The following is a 20,913-nucleotide window of genomic DNA, read 5'->3' on the forward strand; positions in this document are numbered from 1 at the left end:
CCTCCCCCGACGCGGAGAAGGCTGGCGCCGGCGTGCGGCGTAAGGTAAAGGTCCGCCCCCTCGCTATTGCGGCTGCGCGGGGACCTGGAGCCGGGCTGGGGCGCGGCGCCGGTGGCGGTAGAGTGTGCGCCAGTGTGGGGCGCGCCCAGGGACTGATGGCGGAAGTGGACCTGGTCGCCGAGTTCCCCAAGCCTGCGGGAGCTGCGCGCTACGCCGAGGTTATGGCTCGCTTCGCCGCCAGGCTGGGCGCGCAGGGCCGGCGGGTGGTGTTGATCACGTCCGGCGGCACCAAGGTCCCCCTGGAAGCCCGACCAGTGCGCTTCCTGGACAACTTCAGCAGCGGGCGGCGCGGTGCCACCTCGGCCGAGGCCTTCCTGGCCGCGGGCTACGGGGTCCTGTTCCTGTACCGCGCTCGCTCCGCCTTCCCTTTTGCCCACCGCTTCCCGCCCCAGACCTGGTTGTCGGCGTTGCGGCCCAGCGGCTCAACCCCTCCGGGCTTGCTGAGCCTGGAGGCCGAGGAGAATGCACTTCCGGGCTTCGCGGCCGCTCTGCGGAGCTACCAGGAGGCTGCGGCTGCCGGCACCTTCCTTGCCGTGGAGTTCTCCACTTTGGCGGACTATTTGCATCTGCTGCAGGCTGCGGCCCAGGCGCTCAATCCGCTGGGTGCGTGCTCTAGGAGTCCAAGGTTTCCTGCAGGCAGAGCCTTTCTCCCCCAGACACTTTTCCCCTCACCTTTTCATTATCCGCGGTCTCACAGCCAAGGGAGCCTGAGTTGAAAAGGACCCGATCCCATATCCCACTCCGATTTATTACACCCTGTGCTTCTCTCTGCAGGCTCTTCTGCGATGTTTTACCTGGCTGCGGCCGTGTCAGATTTCTATGTTCCTGTCTCAGAAATGCCTGAACACAAGATCCAGTCATCTGGGGGCCCACTGCAGGTGACAGGCGCTTCTCTTCCAGAGATCTGATCCCCCTATAATCAATCTTGGGTTAATTCCCTCTTGATCTGGAGATGGCCTTTCTGCATTCCGTATGTGCTAGGCACTAGGGATACAGAGATGAATAAGACACCGCCCTCCCTCAAGAACCTCACACTCTAGTGAGGGAGCTGGACACAGACATAATTACAGTACAGAGTGATAAATGCTCTAGTAGAGGTACGTACAAAGTGAAGTCAGAGCATGGGGTGAGTGAATCTTGGGGAAGTCAAGGAAGGCTTCCTGGAAGAGATGACATAACTGGGTTTTAAAAGATGAGTAGAGAGTATACCAGACAAAGTAGGGAAGGTCATTACAGATTGAGTACAGATTGAAGTTTGGAAATGAGCAGTGTGCGGTGAACTGAAATTCTTTGGTAAGGCTGGAGAGCAGGGAGAGTGGGGAGCCTGAAGAGAGCTTACTTCGCAGAAGATTTTGTATTCCCTCTTAAGGAACTTTATCCTGTGGAGCTAAGGAAAACAAGTAGGAGAATGAGACAAAAATTCTTGTTTGAAAAGAACATTCTGGCATCAATAGGAAAGGTAAATTAGAGAGAGAGCGGTGGGTGTAAGTCAGATAACCATGATGGCTGTAGTTTGAGGAAGGGGTATGGGGTGACTAGTGGTGTGGTTCAGATGTTGAGATGATCTGGCTTCTTGGAACCTGAGAGAATTCTTAATCATTTATGATACAAGCAGAATTTAAAAGGAGAAACTCTGCCTGTGGGGCACTTGCTGTTCATTTGTTCAACAAATAATTTATTGAGTACCCTCTATATGGCAAATACTATGGCAGGACTTGGAGATAAAGCAGTGTAAAGAAATACACTGTGCCCCTGTGTTGCTTCTCCTTTGCCGAGGAGACCATAAATAAGCCAAATGCATACTATGTTAGATAGTGGAAAATGCTAAGCAGAAAAATTAAGTGGGGAATGTATGTATAATCCCTATGCTAACTTTCTGAGGGGGAAATCCTGATAATTATCGTAGTAAATTCACACTTTTAAAAATCTGGGAGCTTTGGTGTATCCTGTATTTTTCGGTTCTTCCTTGAAAATACACAAACCGACTCAACATTCTTAGAAGGGATCAAGAATGGCATAGTGGGAGTTTTGATCAAATGAAGATAAAAATCAGTTCTGTTTCTTCAGCGCTAAGATGTGTTACGAGTGACAGTGTTTAAGTGGAGTCAAATAGCCATTCTACCGGTGCAAGAAATATTTTAGGCAGAGGTTTAAAAACCCAACTTTAATTAAATTGCTGCCAAAGTTACATTTGGGTTATAGATTTGCATGAACAGATTATTTGCATTTGTTTATTTGAGCGTTTGGTAAAATGAGGGGAATGTTTAATAAAATATAATGCTCTTTTTCTAGAGCTCTGTTAATGGTAATGAGGGTGGTAGGGCAAGGTTAATTCATGGCTTGTCCCAGGATTTGTATAAAGCCTTGGAATTAGGTATCTTTATGAACCCTCTAGAACCAAGGCTTTTATGCCAAGCATGTATAAATGCTTTGAAAAGTTTGACAATGAGAAATACCACTTAAACTGACTTAGCCAAAAATCTGAGTTCTTGCTTCCTTAGTTTCCCATGAGATTGACCTGGTAGATACTGAGCTTTGTTTGCTTATTAAGCTTTTCTTTTTCCTATACAGATAACAATGAAGATGGTGCCAAAAATGCTTTCTCCTTTGGTTAAAGACTGGGCTCCCAAAGCATTTATAATTTCCTTTAAGTTGGAGACTGACCCTTCCATCATACTTGATCGTGCACGGAATGCTTTGGAAGTTTATCGACATCAAGTGGTGATAGCTAATAGCATTGAGTCACGACGGTCCTTTGTGGTTATTCTAACCAAAGACTCAGAAACCAAGATATTGCTATCAGAGGAAGAAGTAGAGAAAGGTGTAGATATAGAAGACAAGATAGTGGATGATCTTCAGTCTCGACACACAGCTTTTATACATGACAAAAACTGAAGTGAAAAGCCTTTGTAGGATCAAAACTTGTTCAGTGGATCAGGGCTCTTACAAGTGGTGAAAATAAACCCTTTGCTTTCATAAAGACAGAGAAAATGAAGGGAGAAAGCAGTGAGTGGTATGCAGGTGAATATAGTTTGGTATTTGTCTTTTAAAGGTCATTTCATACTCCATAAAAATGAAAACAAGAGCAAAGCAGTTACGACCAAACCACCTGACACACTCACCTGATTATCATCTGGATTTTGAAAATGAACACAAACTGTTGCTCACCTTTAGAAAAAGAGCTCATTGGGAACTATATGCCTCAGCATATACATGTGAGGCCTGAATATCAACCTTCTTCATACTATGAGAAGGATTAGGGATGCATGAATGGCCATGCCTTGAAGATCAAATATTTCTTGATGCCTACTATGTGGTAGGTCCTGAGGATTATGAAGATTGAAAAGATGAATAAATATGTCTCTGTTTGGGAAATGGATGTATGAATAATAAAGTGCAATAAAGTATGTGCCCAAAAGCCAACACAATGGAAATGATGTTGTTTTTATCAAAGATGGGAGTAGGAGAGAAGGACACTTCCCTTGGTATAGATTCCCTGTAGAGTGATGTGCTTCCCCCTACATTTACTTTTTGCTCCTTTTTCTAGATTGACTCTATTTGAGATAACAGTTTGCCTTTCAAATATTTTAGAACTGCTCTTAGGGGAAATTTAACTTTGGCTTCTACCCCGGGGCCAGGCAGGGACCTATTAGTGACTTCTGCCTTGAGGGAAGCTTTACAATGTGGTAAGGAGTATGGGTTTTGGAGTCAGCCTAAGTTTGATGGTTCCAGCTGTGTCACCTGTGACCTTTGTAAGCTTACACCCTTAACTTCCTCTCAGGCTCCTCATTTATAAACCAGAGATAATAAATCTCTCTGCTAAGTAATGCCCTTTGTGGCGAGGATTAGATAAAACAGTGAAGATAAAGCATTAGTCTGGTGCCTGGCATGTAGATTTTTCACCTGCGCTTAAATTTTCTGGTGTATTTTCTGGCGGTGGCAGTATTATTCTGGTGCCTCTCTTGGTCCCTGAATTCTTAAGATTTCAAAGCAACTTTCACTGTTCTGCGCTTTGGGTTGGGAGTGCACAAGAAGTGTGGTTCAGAAAAATCCCCTAATGATCTGTAGGATGATCCAGAGTGCATATTGAAAAACTACCATTAATAAGTAGATAGAAATAGGAGTTATACATATTTGATTTAAAATGCTGTTAGTGGAGCACCTGGTCGCTCAGTAGGTTAAGCATCTACCTCTTGGTTTCGGCTCAGGTCATGATCTCGCGGTTTCATGAGTTCAAGCCTGGAATCGGGTTCTGCACTGGCAGCACAGAGCCTGCTCGGGATTCCCTGTCTCTGTCTCTCTCCCTGTCCCCCACTCGCGCTGACTCTCTCTCTCAAACTTTTAACAAAATAAAATATAATTAGTGCTATTTCATGGAGTTGGGAAGGGTACCCCCTTGTGTCTAATGACAGGCACAATTTTAGTTGAAAAGATTTGAGTAGAGGTGCCGAAATGCATTGAAATAAATCAGTAAGTCAGGAGATGTGACTCTGTGAGCAGAGGAAAAATAACTGCAGCAATCAGGACTATTCTGTAAGCAGCAGTTTCATTGAACAAAAATTTTAAATTAACTTAAGGTCCAATTAGCAAAACCTCAAAGACAACAAGCTCTGTCAGCAGTGGCTGCAGTACTGAAGGGATAGGAAGCAAAAGATTGATTTTCTTCCCTACATCTATTGCTTTATGTGAATGATGACTGTCATTATGATGTTGGAATGTCCAATAAGAGCAAATGGAGTGAAAACTAGAAGAGATCTTAATGTTTGTTTCTGCCATAATTATTACTTCCCTGGAGAACCATTTCCTATCCTGTTTTGTTATGCTTAAATAAACGCCACTTCCCTACATGCAATTATTTAAAGTGTTTCCCAATTCAGTTTAATTTTCATTTGGAGCACTTAAACAGTATTCACACATGTTAATATTCCAAGAGATTTTTTTGTTTGTTTCTTTAACAGCAAATAGGAGTGTGCAAGGGAAGAAATAATGAAAAGGAACATGAGTCAATGAGAGCGAATGAGAAGGCACTTGATCTAGATTGGATGACCAAGGATTGTTTGGAGGAAGTGACACTTGAACTGATAAGTAGGAGTCAAGTGGGCCGGAAGTGATGGTGGTGAGCATTTTAGATCAGAGTAAAAACACTTCTTGCAGGGCTCTTGCACGAGGAAATGGTTGAAGCACTTACAGAAAGTAAGGGATAAGATCTGTCCAGACAACTGGCCAAGCTTTGGAAAGGATCCTATGTGGAACTAGAATAAGACTGAAATGTACCTGTGTGGGGTATCAGCAAAGCAAGGGCCCCCAAAACAGGAGTCAAATCAAGCTTTGAAGAACTAGAATCTTGCAATAAGAGCATTTAAATGAAGATGATATAAACCAAGCCTCTGTCGAATTGTCACTTAGAAATTATTTTGCATGACATAGGTGGAGGAAGGAAGGGTTCATCCAAACTGAATTTTCAGTGCTTGGGACTTCTCCTTCCCCTCCTCCTCCTCTTCTTCCTCCTCCTCCCCCCCCCTTTCTTCTTCTTCTCCTCCTTCTTCTTTAGTGCTTAGAACTTCTAAAGAGCTCTGTCTCAGGGACAATTCTAGTCAAGTCCGGTTTATTCATGTTTTACAGTAATAAAGACGGGTCCAAAAATGTGATTTGTCTTAGGCGCCCCAGGTAGTGACGGATCTAGGCTTAAAACTCAGAACTCCTGACCCTCTCCCTTTTAAGAATGAAGTTACTTCTAGAAAAAAATAAAACCATTAGGCCCGGTCTTTAGATAAGGCCAGGCGGGAAGCTATTTGATAGTTATAAATGCCCGCTAACAAAATGTATCCCCGAAGTAGCAAGCGTGCGCCCGGTTGTGACCATGGTTACTGCAAAGCCAACGGAATGAGCCGTACCTTCAATCCTGCCGAAAAACCCCACCCCACGACCCAAAAGCCAATGGTGTGCACTGTCTCCACAGGAAGAGCAGCCCCTGAGCCAATGGTGCGCGTCGTTTCTATGGTTCCCGCCGGAAGGATGCCTTGGCGTCCCTGCGGCCAGCGCGGTTGCTATGACGCTCCGGCCTGAGAAGGCACCTGCAGCTGGCAGCGGAGCAGCGGTGGAGGAGCCGTGCGACTCGGGACTCTCCAAAAGACAATTTCCGACCTGGTTCCTGAGGTTCCCCCTGTTCCCGCTTCAGCCCCGAGGAGGAAAGCGCCTACTCCCCGTCCCTTTTCAGCATTCTACGTCTTTCTCGCTCGTCTCCCCAGTATGGCCTGAAACAGGAGAGCCTGTCGTAGCTCTGCCTTTGTAGTCGCGGGCTGGAGTGAAACCGCCTGAAGAAGGGCTCGTCCGTCTCCTGGGACCCAGCCGCCCCAGGCCTTTAGGTTTAGGCTGCCTGTCTTGCTGAGAGAGAGCTTGGAACCCTGTCAGTCAGCTAGGCGGGCGTTCCTTTTCCCACCGCCCAGGCGAAGACTCGGCCCTGCACCGCCAACCGCGCCTGAAGGTCCCGGCCCGGACGAAGTCCTCGGAGCCACGGCTTCCCCTGGTTGTAGGCTGTTTTCTGCCTTTTCGCCTTAGGTTCATCATGCGGAACCTTAATTCCCGATGAAGCTCTGGAGGCCTTTTGCATCTTCAGCATCAGACGTCATCAAGTCAGTTACTTTCTGCCTTTCCAGCTACAACCTCATCCATTTCTCTCATCACCCAGAGTGCCAGTTTTCTCATCCTGCTCATTCCACAGCCATTTTCACCCTTTCTTGTCCACGCTGCGCGTCACTGAATGTCCATTCGTCTCCACCACCTCTGCCATCTATAGACCACCTCCCTCTGCTTTCCTACTACAATGCTTTGGGTAGCTAAGTATTCCACATTCTCCAGCTCTGGGATCATTTGGAAGATTTTCTCTGTTTCTCTGCACTGTGGCAAGCTTCCTGTCTTGGGTAAACTAGAGACTAACATGGAGAAGCGCACATTGGTAAATACAAACAGTAAATTTCTACAAGCCTAGTGTGTTTTGAAAGTGGAGGGGAAAACAACCAAAATGCATTTTTAGGCCGGTCCCAGGCTTATATAAAGAAAGAAGATTGTTCCTGGCTCAAGTGAATACTATGTTAGGTATACACGATGCTTTTGTGCATGTGAAAAGATCATTCAGGATGATCATGTAACAGGATTTCAACTTTCATGAGCCCATATGAATTCAAAGCCTTGATACGATAGAATTTTCTGGAGAGGAGATGCTTGAAACAGCATCTCTTGTGCCTTCTCTTCATGTCAGTTTCTTAACTAGAAGGCATTCTTTGCTATGTGAGCCAAGAAACAGAAATGACGAGGAGTGGTTGAAAAGAAATATTTTTGGCAAAGGAGCACTCTTAGTGGTCCTTAAAAGACTGGAACATAGGACCTTAAAAATAGAGTGAGTTTCATTTAGAGCCAGTGCAATTTCCTTTTAGTTGGAAAACTTTATTTAAATTGTCTTAAAGTATGTGTTCCTTGTTGAGTCATACTATTTCTTTCTCAGTATTTGGATTTAAATGTAAACCATTCTGAATATATGCAAAGTGTACACTTTGAGAGGGTATTTTGGGAGCCAGAATGATTTGGATATTTTTATTTCTCAGGTCAATTACGACACTTATTTATGATATCTCATACTTACAGCCAGGTCAAGTTTCCAAACACTGAGAAGTTCAGCTTTCTCTTCTATAATAGATTGGGGGGGGGGGGTAGAAGTTCTGAAACTTTTTCAGTTGTTCACATTTAATGGATAAGTTCTAACTTTTGAAAAACAGTGTTAGATGCTATATCGCAAGGGGTTTACCTTTCCCTTCCAAAATGTATATACTGAACAAACATGATGGCAACATTGAAAAGTAACTCTTTTTTTTAAGATTTTATTTTGAAGTAATCGCTATACCCAGCGTGGGGCTTGAAACTCACAACCCCACAACACCGAGATCTGAGATCCGGGGTCCTATGTTCTACTGACTGAGCCAGCCAGGCATCCAAACAGTAACTTTTAAAAACTTTTCTTTCACCCTGCACAGTAGTTCTAAACCCAGGGGGTGATCCTGCTCCCCAAGAGATGTGTGGCAATGGATAGAGACATTTTTAGTTGTCACAGCTAGGGAGATGTTACTGGCATCCAGTTGGCAGAGGCCAGGGATGCTGCTTTATATCCTTCTGTGCACAGAATATCCCCCCACAACAAAGAATTATTCAGCTCAAATGTCAACAATGCTGAGGTTGACAAACCCTGCCCTAACGTATCGAGTTTATTTTTCTGTTCTGGGTCAGTCCTTGCTCGTGCGTGTGCATTTTTACATAGCTGTAATGATAGTGTACACGTTGACTTTCCTTTTCTCTTAGTTTTATATTTTAAGCACTTAAACATTGCTTTCAATTTGAGAGAGGGGGGGAGGGGGCATGCACGTGCCAGCGCAAGCAGGGGAAGGGCAGAGGGACAGGGAGAGAGAGAATCTCAAGCAAGCTGCACACCCAGTGTGGAGCCCAACGAGGGGTTCAGTCCCACCACCATGGGATCATGACCTGAGGCAAAACCAAGAGTTGGATGCTTAACCACCTGAGCCACCCAGACACCCCTATAATTCTCTTAATGTGTATTTATTTTGAGAGACAGAAAATGAGTGGGGGAGAGGCAGAGAGAGAGAGAGGGAGAGAGAGCATCTGAAGCAGACTCTGCACTCTCAGCATGGAGCCCAATGCAGGGCTCAATCCCACAAACCATGACATCATGATCTGAGCTGAAATCAAGAGTCAGACACTCAACCGACTGAGCCATCCAGGCAGCCCAAGATGTCTATAATTTTTAAATTGTATTTGTGTAGAAGGAAGAAAGAAGGATTAGGGTCAGTAGCCTATCTGGATATTTCAGTTTTTGTGGCCATGCTATTTACGTTTGTTTCCTAATGTCATTCTAAGACCATGAGATCCCAACCTCATCTTTCGCTCGGAGCCAAAAGATGTGCTGTAGCACAAGGTGTGGTCCTGGCCCCTTCACCGTAGTTTGAGGGCACCTGTAAGGGAAATACGAACGAGAAGCGATGAATCTACACCCATTCTTCTTGCCCTCGTTCCATTTAAAATCCTTTTTCTCTGTCTCAGCTTGCTTTGACAGCTTTACCAACTCATTCTTTACATCTGGAAGTTTTGAGGGGCCCCTAAAAGTTTTTAAGATACTTAATGAGCATTTATTCAGTATCTACTTTGTAGAGAATAGTTGTGTGTGCTTTGATATGTGGATAATTTGAGGCACAGTTTAGATGTCAGAGCATTTATAATTCAAATAATGGATTTATATTGCTTTAAGGTCTGCTTTTTTAGAATTTTCAATCTCCATTGAGTCCCAGTAAGTCCCCTGGGAAAATGTGCATTCTGGGATGTCATAGCAGAACAGGCAGAGGGGCCCAAATGTTCAAAGTCATGGAAATAATCAGCAGCATGAGGGGGATCAGTGAGTGTACCGGCGTGGAAGGCTAATGTCAAGGTGTGGCGGAAGACAAGGCTATAGAGACAGGCAGGAACCAGGTTGTGAAGAATCTCTGGTGCCAAGCTAAGGGGTTGAACTCTTCCTGAAAGCACTGCAAATGATAAGCAGCAAGTGATTTGCATTCAGAACGGTCAGTCTGAGGGCTGTGGATGGGGGTCAGCCTGACAGCAGGGACATCAGTTATGGATACAATAAACTGGATAATAAATGAGGAGAGCCTACACTAAGGCAGCACCGTTAGATAAGAGGGAGAATCTACACATTCAGGACTGGTTGTTAATGAGAGTGGGATAAGTAAGAAGGCAGGGCCATGGATGCCTCCCAGGTTTCTGGCTTAGGAAACTATATTGATGGTGATTTTATTAACTATTGAATACAGAAGGCGGACCAGGTGGAAAGGAAAGATGAGTGGATTGTTCAAACTGAGTTGTTCATCAGACAATTAGATATGCATTGGCCTTAAATAGTAGACTCATTTTAGATTGCCTTCCTAGCCTACATCCTCTTCTTTGGAATTTGTACCTCTCCAGCAATCCTTGCTTAAAGAGTAGACTTTGGTTGGGGCGCCTGGGTGGCTCAGTCGGTTAAGGGTCCGTGACTCTGGTCATGCACGAGGCGCTCTGTGAGTTCAAGCCCTGTGTCGGCCCTGTGCTGACAGCTAAGAGCCTGGAGCCTGCTTCAGATTCTGTGTCTCCCTCTCTGCCTGTCCCTCCCCCGCTCGTTCTCTCTCTCTCTCTCTCTCTCATCCTCTCTCTCTCTCAAAAAACAAATGAACATTTAAAAAAAATTTTTAAAGAGGAGACCTTGGTGGCTGTATTTATACCCCTACTTCCAACCCATTCTAGTCACAATGGACTGAATGAGGATTATACAACTAACTTTGGAGAGGGGGGCACAGTTCATTGGGTGAGCAAAAAATAATCATCCCTCTTTCATGAATTTGAACTAAAAGATAAAGAACAGAAATGACTTATCTGAAAAGTTAGATAGGCTTAACATGTGAATGGCTGTTTTTAGCCTGGCCGATGAGCAGGCAGAGAAAGTCCATCCATGTAGAAAAGCTAGCAAATGGGGGCAGATTCGTGTGGAAACGACAGAGCCGAAAGACCTCATGGGTCAGGCTAGACTAGTTCCAGTCTAGTCCAGGATGCGCTGCACAGTTCCATATCCAGCTCCTATGTAGTTATATTTATTTTCCAGTGTATGCCCTTGTGTTTTATTCTTTAAGTAACCCTCCTGTAGTAGTTTGGATTGGTTGGCCATGAGGGTCAGAAAGCTCAAAATAAAAATGGCTGGAGAAAGATAGAAACTTATTTCTGCCAAATAAGAGTCAAGAAGAAATCAGTCCAGACATCTTGAAATTGTCAGAGATTCACAGATTTCTTTTCTCATGATAGTATATTATCTGTGGCATGTGGCTTCTACCCCATGGTGTCCAGGATGGCTGCTCGAACTTCAGCTATCTTGTGTGCATTCCAGCCAGTGGAATGGAAGAACGAGTGAGGAAGGGGGAATCCTGTTCCTTTCAGGGCACTTCCTAGAGGTGGCACACAATTCCACTTGCATCCCATTGATTAGAACTTAGTCACATGGCTGTATCTAGCAGTAAGGCAGGCAGACGTGTGATCATTCGGGAAACCAGATTATCTTACGCTGCGGGAAAGGGAAGAATAAATATTGGAGGACAAAGCGCAGTCTTTGCCACATGCACTTGTGTTTGTTCTAACTTCAGTGTGTTTCTGTTTCTTCCCATTTTTTCTAGATAGATCCGGAGCTTCACAGAGATGGATTATTATTTAATGCTAACAATCCCATGAGGTAGGCATTATTATTAATCCACTTTGGGGGGAAACCAAAGTTTAAAGAAGTTAGGTGACTTGCCTAGTCATGAAACCAGAAAGTGGTGGAGGCAGGGTTTCAAGATGTGTCAGACTCCTATACCCAAGCTGTTAATGACCATAGTAGTGAGAAAGGCAGAGAGCCAAAGGCAGAGTTCTTAGGAATGGCAGCATCTCAAGGGGCTGTGGATGAAGAGGAGCCCAGGAAGAAAACAGAGAAGGAAAGGTCAGAGAGGTAAGAGTAAAAACAGGAGAAAGTGATGCCACAGAACAGAGAAGGGAACCACTTTCAAGATAGGAGTGGACATAATGCAGAGAGATCATATATAAAAGTTACAGAAACATGTCCAATTTGGCATTTTGAAGGTTATTGGTAACTGATTTTTAAAAAAATTTTTAACAGTTATTCATTTTTGAGAGAGACAGAGCATGAGTGGTGAGTAGCAGAGAGAGAGGGGGATACAGAATCCGAAGCAGGCTCCAGGCTCTGAGCTGTCAGCACAGAGCCCGGCGTGAGATCCAAACTCGTGAACTGTGAGATCATGACCTGAGCTGAAGTCGGAAGCTCAATCAACTGAGCCACCCAGGTGCCCATTGGTAACTGATATTTTGAGTATAGTGGTAAGAACAGAAGCCAAAATGTAGTTATTTGAGGAGGGGAAGACAAATTAGAAGGAGGACAGTAGCTTCTGAGGAATGTGGTGGGGTCAAAGGAGGGTTATTTTTGTATCTTTATTTTTAAGACAAACATCTTGAGCAAAGGGCGAGAGATCAGTAGAGAAGGAGATAATGAGTATACAGAAAAGAAAAGCTTTATTGAAGAAGCCATAGGGACAGGATCTAGAACACAGGTGAAGAAATTTGCTTTGGTCAGGAGGATGGAAATCTCCTCCACTGAGGGGGAAAGAGAACAAGGTCTCTAATGATGAAGGCTAGTACCTTGCTGGAAGGGAAGAAGCTGACAAAGTCATATGATGACCCTAGTTTTGCTAGTGCTGTGGGAGACAAGATCATCTGCCAAAAGAGGGGAGAGGTAAGACTTGGAGTTTGATGGGAGAGATGAAAGTTCTGAATAGCTGCTGAGTGAAATGGTAACAGAATCTGGTAAAGAATGCATAGAATGATCTAGCAGCCGAGAAGCTTGTCTCAGGCTGCAACCATGAATTTGTAGTGGCTTCAGTCGGCTTGCTTGTTTTATTTTTCCATACCAGCACTCAGCAAACTAAAATAGATGTAGAAAAGGCAAATGGTTGAACTTTTCCAGGGCTAGGATTTTCAGGGAAGGTGGGGCAAGGAGCAAGATAAGGGGGGACATTGATGAGAGGTGAAATGATCAACTGTTGGGTCCAGGCTTGGCAGGAAAAGCCAAAAATATCTGGTAGTTTGAGAGAGGTAATGGTCCAGGGACTAAAGTCTCACTGTCGTTGTAAAAACAATTATAGTTTAAGAGAGCAATCACCTCACACCCGTTAGTATGGCTATGATATATATCACTGTATATATAAAACAAATATAACAAACGTTGTCAAAGATGTGGAGAAATGGGAACCCTTCTACATTGCATGGTAGGAACATAAAATGGTGCAGCTGCTTTGGAAAACAGTACAGCAGCTCCTCAAAAAGTTAAACAGAATTATATGATAACAATTCTACGTCTAGGTATATACCCAAAACAATTGAAAGCAGGGACTTAAATGGATATTTGTATACCCATGATCACAGAACTGTTAATTCACACCAGTTGAAAGGTGGAAACAGCCCAAATGTCCATTACAGATGAGTGAATAAACAAAATGTAAACACATGTGTGCACACACAGACAGGAACTAGAATATTATTTAGCCTTAAAAAGGGAGAAGGAGAATGTGAATGGGGACCAGATGATGGGAGTGTGGGGGGGAGGAGCATGACAAGATTTTTAGCTGTCAGCCATGAGGAGGACACATAGGGTACAAAGATCCAGACCTGGGTCCTTTTTTCTTCCTGTGTGAGATTCAGATGATAATTAGAATTCTATATTGTCCATTAAAACTATTAATGTGAAAATGATAAGACTCTGAAGAACATAGCAAGAAAGGAGAAAAATAATTTAAAAAATATGATTTTGCTGTTAAAAAAACAAAACAGTATTATTTCTGTGGACTGTCTGCAGTACAGTAATAATTATGCATATCACTACAATTTGGGTCAGATTAACTTGGTTAAAAGTTGTGTTTGATTTTAACAGCAAGTCTGATTCACAGCTGGAGGTTCTAGTAACACAAATACAAACAACTCCAGCAAGCGGGAATCTATGTTTCACCTACTATTATAGTGTAAACTGTTTTGTAGCATGACTACTTTGAGCTGAAAAAGCTAAAGATTATATTGATGGCAGGCTTATATCAGGAAGTTTTGGAAGAGAGCTGAATGATTTTGAAGTCACCAGAAATTATAAGCCATATACTGTGAGCACAATAATTCCTTGATGGCACAGGAGCAGTGTGCAGTCTAGCTTCCAGAGGAGTCCCTGTATCTCTCAAATTCAACTGAGGGCGCTTCTTTGGAATTTATAACTTTGCAAGGGGTCTTTGGGCGATTTTCAGATTACTAAATTATAAACTTCAGAACTGGGTATACAGAAAAGCGTGTATTTTTTTTAAACACACATTTGTATTGTGTGTGTGTGTGTGTGTGTGTGTGTGTGTATATATCATGTTATCATTTCTTTTTTTTCATCATTTCTTATTTTAGAGATACTGTAAAGCCATTTGAAACTTTAATTTTCTTTGTGTTGTTGGCTACTTCATGTAAGTGTTCATCACAACTGGATAACATACCCATTAATTAACAGAACTAAACTATACTTTGTACAGAGACTAACTCTGGGTGTATATACATATCAGATTTCTTGAATGCTCAGTTGTGTGTGTGTGCGTGTGTGTGTACATACACATATGCTCATCTCTTCCACCAAGGCACAAGTGCAGTTAGAATACGTACTTCACCATCTTGACAAAGAAGGGATTGGACCCCTTGTTGCTACAGAAGAACCACTCTATTTTGTTTATTCCAGAATGAAGACAGGCTGAGCACTGCTACCAGAAATTTAGAAGAGCTTACAGTGAAGCACACGGAAGCAATGAAAGAAGTAAGAGCTAATAACATAAAGTTTTAAGATACCTGTGGTTTTGTTCATTGTCCTTCATTAAACTGACACATTAAAAACCAACATTTGAATATTACTGTGTAGTTTGCAAAGCACTCACAAGTATAATTTTTTTCATGAACTATGCCAACAGTCTGCATTGGTTTCCAGTAGAGTACATGTACAGGATGTTACCCAGAAATGAATGGCTGAAGATCCCAACAGGTCTGCTCAAGGTGGCTTTCATTATCTTTGTTTCAATAACCCACCCTCCAGCCGACTCTCTTGCTTGTAGGCTTAGAAACCTGAGTAGTCAGTGTTCTGTAAGAGGATCTGTTTCTCAAAGATGATCTTGAATTAACCACACTCACAAAGAAGTTTACAGAAAAATAGATACCAGCTTACTAACTGACGGTAAGAAACATAATTGTCACAGGAACGAGACATACATGTCCTGTGGTTGATGGATTCTTTCCCTACAGGTACACTACATGGGAAGCCAAACAGATGTTTGGTTACAGATGTTTACTCGCTGAACAAATCATTCTAAATTTTTATAGCACTGGCTAAGATAGCCTGAATTCCACAAGAGGGCTAATCTATACCTGCCCTTACTTCTGGACCTGTTATAGACTAGAACCAGGGTCCCCAGCCCTTAGATGAGTAGATAATGACATCTTTTGTCTTTCTTATCACTCTTTTTGATGTTTCCAATACTGATCAACATACTTTCTGACGTATTCTTTCTTTAAACAAGTTAAGAAATTCAGATTGCTTGGAAATCACTCTGCTGTGTTTCATCATCTCAGCTCAGGTATGCAACTTACTGATTTTTAAATTTAACTCTTAGAGGACAATTTTATTTCCAAACTCAAAGAAGAATGCAGCTCCTTTAGAACAAAAGCAGGATAGCATAATAGACGATGCTATTATTATCTATAGCATAATAGACCAATAATAGACCATGAACTTTAACATTAGGCACAAGGGGGTGAAGCATTGCCTTTAGTACTGTCTTTGTGTGTAACCTTGGGTAAGTTTCTTCACTTCTTTGAACTTGAAATTCCTCACCTGTAAGATGGGGATGATAATAGCTTCTTCAAAGAGATTTGTGAAGTTTACAAGTACATGTGAGGTTAAAGCACACAAAACATTTCACACACACATACTTGACACCTAGCAAGTATTCAATAAATTATAGGTGTTATTATTAGAAATAGGTAGTGTTGTTCCTGCCATTTTGAAGAGAAAGACATTGAAGATTAGCAGAAAGTTATTAAGTTGGGTGGCAGTGCTCTGTTACCTCTACTATACCACTCAGCTTTTTGTGTTTGTATTGTGAGGAGTTGTCCTCATAATTCAGTAAAACTAAATTCAGTTACTTTGGTAGTCTATCTCTAAGCAATTTGGCACAGTAGGTAAGAGCTTAGCCTCTGGGTTGGCCTGCTGAGTGTGAGGTCTAGCTCCTCCTCTTACTCAATTCTGCATGACACAGCAAACCCCTTGGACTCTAGCCACCTGCTTCCTCCCCTACAAAGCGGGAGGATAACAGTCTCATAGGATTGTGGTGAAAAGTAAATATTTGATGTCCTTAGTACAGTACCCAGAGCATCGAGTTAGCTTTTAATCTATTATTATGAGCCACATAAAAGTACCTGTTGTGAAGCTGCCATATGAACCAGAAGCTATTTTTTTAATACTCAATAATTTATTTCAATGCAGTCTTCTATTAAGATTTCAGACTTCTTAATCATCATTGTTAGCATAGGAGTATAAACAATTATTGTGGAGATTTTTCTCTGTTTATGAGTATCATGACTATATTCCCTAAACTATAGATAAGGCAACTTGATTTAAAACCTGATATGTTAATGGAAAAAAAAAAGTAGAGATTGTGACTGTCCCAGAAATTTGTGGTGATATATCGTCATATCTATGGGAAACAATGACTGATAACATAAAACAGCTGGAAGGAAGTTTAGGGAGGGAGACCCACACTTAAGGAAAGCTGAATTTTCTGCCTATTTCTTAGATTATAGACACAACAGTATAGTGATCTCTTCATGACTCTTTCACTTCATAGACTTGATATGGGATACTATATGATCCATGGACTAACAGTGAAAAAAATGTATTATTTTCTTTTTAGATGGAAAAGTATGCAAACCGTGTCCATACCTTAACAGAGGAAAGAGAAACATTGTCTCACGGTTGTGAAAAGGAAAACAAACAGTTTAGACATGAGGTTAAAGTGCTCCAACCGAAACAGGGTAATTTTTCCTTTTATAAAAATATAAAGTTAATTTTTTTTCTAATTCTAAAAGTAATATGCGACAATTACAGGAAATTGGAAAATGTATAAAAGAAGGAAGGGGAAAATTACTATATGTCTTCCACTCCAAGAAAAGTACTTATAATGTTTTGGGTGTATTTTCTGCCTGGTCTTTTTAAATTATCTGTTGTGAAATAGTCTGAAATGTGTGTGAGAGAGCACAGGATGGTCATTTCCTTCAGCCTCTATTAGAGCACTTACCGCACTGTCCTAGTGACCTGTGTCAGCTCCTCTGGGGCAGAGATCTTGCCCTGGTCTTAGTGATTTCTGTGTTCCCCATCACACCTGCCCTGTAAAGTACCTAGCATATTATGGACTCAGAAAATATTTAAGTACTACAAAGCTACAAAAGAGGATACAGATTAGACCCCTTTAGAATATTCTATTTTGTTTAACCTCACAAATTAGATATTATTATTATATATGGTCAGTGATTATATCTACCACACATTAATTATTTTCCGTACTCAGCATTTTTCCTTGCATCTCAGATATTCTATTTGAAATCTTTTTTTTTTTTTTTTCATTTTAGAACTTCCTTTCATGAGGGTCTGCTGATGGAAGTTTTTTCTTTATTTTGAATCTCAGACGGAAAAGTTGAGTTAATCACAGGATATATCTCATATGTACTACACTCTTGTTTCCTTTATTTTCATTTCTTGTTTTGCATTGAATATACTGAGTTTCCTTCTGCTGGCTTAATAGTTTGTGTTCTATTTTTGTTTGTATAGTGGTTGCATTTTAAGAGTTTTAAGTTTTCTTCTGGCATTTTTAGTTATTCTCAGCAGGAGTGTTGTTCAGGGCTCTAAGCTGCCATTCCATGAGAAACAGAAGATATGTATGTCCTACTGCCAGCATAAATTAGCTTTTGAAGGATTGGTAAATAGGGGAATTATGTCATTTCAAGGCAGAAGTTCATATACAGTTTCCCCCAGCATGTTAATGATTTTGGCTTACCAGCAAGCAAGCCTTGGAGTTTACACATGAAACTCATTTGTCCCACATTATTCTTCTGGCCTCAGTTTGACCACATGTTTCTCCTCGGAAGTGCTTATTGTAAAGATATCCCTAATCTTTGTGCATTTTGCCTTTGTTTCCATAACTCCACAGACTCAACTCTTTTAGCTCACCTTTACAGCAAGCCTGGTTTTTTAAAAGAAGATAAAGCCCTATATTTACTATAGTATTTCTATATTTGATGGAATCTGATGTAATTCTTTTAATGTACCGGTATAATTATAAGGATTGTCAGTGTTTTTTATAGCACTCTAGTTACACAATGACAGAGATTTAGAATGGTCTATACCAATCTGTTTTTTTCAAGAAGCGCTATTATTTTTAGTGAGCACTTTACAAAATACAAGTTTGTTTGTTTTGGGCACATAAAACTTAATTACTCCAGAAAAGCTTATATAGTTGAAGGTTGAAGATAGAGCTAATATGACTAGATAATGGACGTAATGTTGGGTGGGAGAAAATGGGGGAAATCACTGGTGTCCCAAAGCTTTCTGGCCTGGGCATTTGGAATATTAGAGTTCCAGCTACTCAGGTGGGGGAGACTATGGGAAATCCCATTTGAGAAAGACCGTAAAGAGCTTGCTTTTGGACATGTACATTTTGATGCATGTATTAGACATCCAAGTGGGAATGTCAAGTAGACAACTGTGTAAGTTTGGAAGGCACCGCAAGCTGCAGCTGTGAATTTGGGAGTCATCAGTATATAGCCAAACCTAAAGCCTTGGGACTATAGGGATTATCTGGGGAGTAAAAGAGGATTCGGGGATGGGCCCTGGGACATTCCTATGTTTAGAGGCTGAAAAGGTGAGAAATTAGCCAAGGAGTCTGTGAAGAAGTGGCCTGCAAGGTGGGAGGAAAACCAGCAGAGTGTGGGGTCCCAGAGAGAAATGACGACAGTGTTTTAAGAAAAGGATGTGAACAAGTAGGTCATATATCACTGATAGGATATGTAGAACAAGGACAGATCATTCACTATAGGATTTGGTCACATGAAGGTCATCAGTAACTTTGACAAGAGCTGCTTCTGTGGAGTGGTGGGTATGAAAGCCTGCTTGCAGTGAACTCAGGAAAGAGTGGTAGGAGAGGAAGAGGGGACATGGCAATGGTTGATCCCTTCTTGAAGCTGTGCTGTAAAGGAGAGTGAGGAAGTTGTGTAGAAGCTGGAGAGGGATATGAGATTGAAGGAAGATTTCTTATTGTTTTCATTGCTGTTTTTAGTGGGAGATATGATAGCATGTCTTGAAGATAATTACAACTCTAAGTTGGGAAGAAAGCTTGATGGGGCAATCAAGAGAGGAGTCAGCTGCAAGCATGTGGTCTTTGAGATAAGTGGGAATGGGATCCAGTGCACAAGGGGAGAGTTAGGAGCAAGGATAGTTTGTTAAATTGCACAAGAGATTTATAAGATTTAAAAGATTTTGGAATCTTTGAAAGATCGTGGAAGCTGTCTTTGGAGTGTGCTTTTTTTCTCCGTGAAATAAGAAGCAGGGTATTCAGCGGAGAGTGAGGGCAGGGAAGGAGCTGTTGGAGACTTGAGGAGAGAGAGGAATGAAATAATGGTCTAAAGCTCTAGAAAATATAAGAAAATGAGAGAGAATTCTGGGGAATTGTGGGAGGATTGCTGGACAATAAGGACTCACTTGGGGCGAGTAGACATGAAGTGAGAGTGAAACCAATCAGCACTGGCTGTGCAGTTTTCTCCAGCAACATTCAGCTTCTGGAGTGAGGTGCAGTAGGGCTGAAGGGTTGGACTTAAACAGGCTGGAATTCTGTCAACCAAGTATAATGGAAGGAAAGAGGGGCATGGGAGTTGTGAATGTTTCAAGAGAGTGATGATAACAATGAACTGATTGGATGAATCTAAGCTAGTTAAGAAAGTGAGAACAAGAGTGGGAAAGGAACATTGAGCAGTGTTTCAAGTCAGTGGATTATAGTTACCAGTATAGCCAAAAACTTGTTGACATCCAGCTACTAGAAGTACATAGGAAGGGGTGATTGGAGAATGGGATGCTTGAAATTGAGACTGGGGAGTTGCTGCTAATGACTCCCATAGAATTACTATGGGAGTAGAGAATGAGATGGCGTAGAGGACTCTTTGGAAGTTAGTTGCTAAACAGACTGAGAAGCCAGGGCACTAGAATAATCTCTTCTGAATGTTGAAATCACCAAGAATTTTGGTAGGACTTGTTGCGTAATGTCATGCAAGTTAATTGGCTTGTCGGTGCCTGCATCCTTGTCCCATAAATGAGATAATCATGTTTCCTACCTCAGTGGCTTTTGCCAGGATTAGATGACATAAATTTATCTTAAATGCTTAGTACAATACCTGCCACATAGTAAGCACTCAATAAAACAACAACGAATTTTAAAGTTATCCAATAGTAATATCTATCATTTTTGAGAACCTTTCCCATTTTTTTTTTGTTATCATTTCTGAAAGTTTGCAAACACCCTGGACAGATAGAAAGAAGAGTGGTAGTAACAGTATAACTGATTTTTAAAATTAATTTGCTGTGTAATTAAGAACACATTTAACATCATATAACAACAATTATTTGCCTGCATTTCTTTTAATAGTTTTGTATTTGTTATTTCTTCCGAACAGAAGTGCAAATAAAAGAGGTTGAAGAAATGTTGTATCAAGAGGGCTTATCTGAAATAGCTCTGAGCAGCCCCAGTGAACAGATTGCATACTTACTGGTAGAAAGAAGTACACTCTTGCAGAAACTGGAAGCCCGGGGCCCAAAGCCAGAGTCACAAAGGTGTATGACCAGTAAATTCCTGAAAGAACATCCCCAGGTATTCTGAAATTAACTAGGTAATTGAATAAGAGGCAGGCCAGTCTTTTAGTATTTGTTTTTTCAATCATTCATTCATTAAATTATAAGGAAGCCAGTTTTAATAATGCTTAAGAATATAAGTTTTAGGGCACCTGGGTGGTTCAGTCAGTAAAGGGTCTGACTCTTGATTTTTTTAAATTTTTTTTTTATGTTTTTTATATTATTTTGAGAGAGAGACAGAGTGTGAGTGGGGAAGGGGCAGAGAGAGA

General features: G+C 41.8%; 2 protein-coding genes across 5 annotated transcripts in view; both read left to right on the forward strand.

The window, feature by feature from the left end:
- The first annotated feature begins 73 nt into the window (after window positions 1-73).
- On the forward strand, window positions 74-3,483 carry PPCS (phosphopantothenoylcysteine synthetase). 3 transcript variants are annotated; one of them, XM_030326210.1, is made up of 3 exons: window positions 74-663; window positions 835-938; window positions 2,632-3,483. In XM_030326210.1, exons 1-3 carry the CDS (start codon window positions 156-158, stop codon window positions 2,953-2,955), a joined length of 936 nt encoding a protein of 311 aa, XP_030182070.1. In that variant the 5' UTR covers window positions 74-155; the 3' UTR covers window positions 2,956-3,483. The 3 variants fall into 3 exon arrangements, with proteins under 3 accessions (XP_030182070.1, XP_030182071.1, XP_030182072.1); XM_030326211.1 differs by having other exon boundaries at window positions 136-218; XM_030326212.1 differs by lacking the exons at window positions 74-663; window positions 835-938 and adding an exon at window positions 961-1,157.
- A 2,625-nt stretch (window positions 3,484-6,108) lies between these two features.
- LOC116738255 (myocardial zonula adherens protein-like) overlaps window positions 6,109-20,913 on the forward strand; it is a 45,644-nt gene continuing 30,839 nt past the window's right edge. Inside the window, exons 1-6 of one of the 2 annotated variants that reach the window (XM_032594268.1) lie at window positions 6,109-6,692; window positions 11,313-11,368; window positions 14,444-14,518; window positions 15,273-15,329; window positions 16,665-16,785; window positions 20,470-20,663. In XM_032594268.1, coding sequence (XP_032450159.1) covers window positions 14,510-14,518; window positions 15,273-15,329; window positions 16,665-16,785; window positions 20,470-20,663 — 381 coding nt within the window. In that variant the 5' untranslated portion in view covers window positions 6,109-6,692; window positions 11,313-11,368; window positions 14,444-14,509. The remainder of the gene's footprint in view (window positions 6,693-11,312; window positions 11,369-14,443; window positions 14,519-15,272; window positions 15,330-16,664; window positions 16,786-20,469; window positions 20,664-20,913) is intronic. The other variant, XM_032594269.1, reaches the window with a different exon arrangement.

The sequence above is a fragment of the Lynx canadensis genome, chromosome C1 (genome assembly GCF_007474595.2).
Source record: "Lynx canadensis isolate LIC74 chromosome C1, mLynCan4.pri.v2, whole genome shotgun sequence".
Classification (NCBI taxonomy): Eukaryota; Metazoa; Chordata; class Mammalia; order Carnivora; family Felidae; genus Lynx; species Lynx canadensis.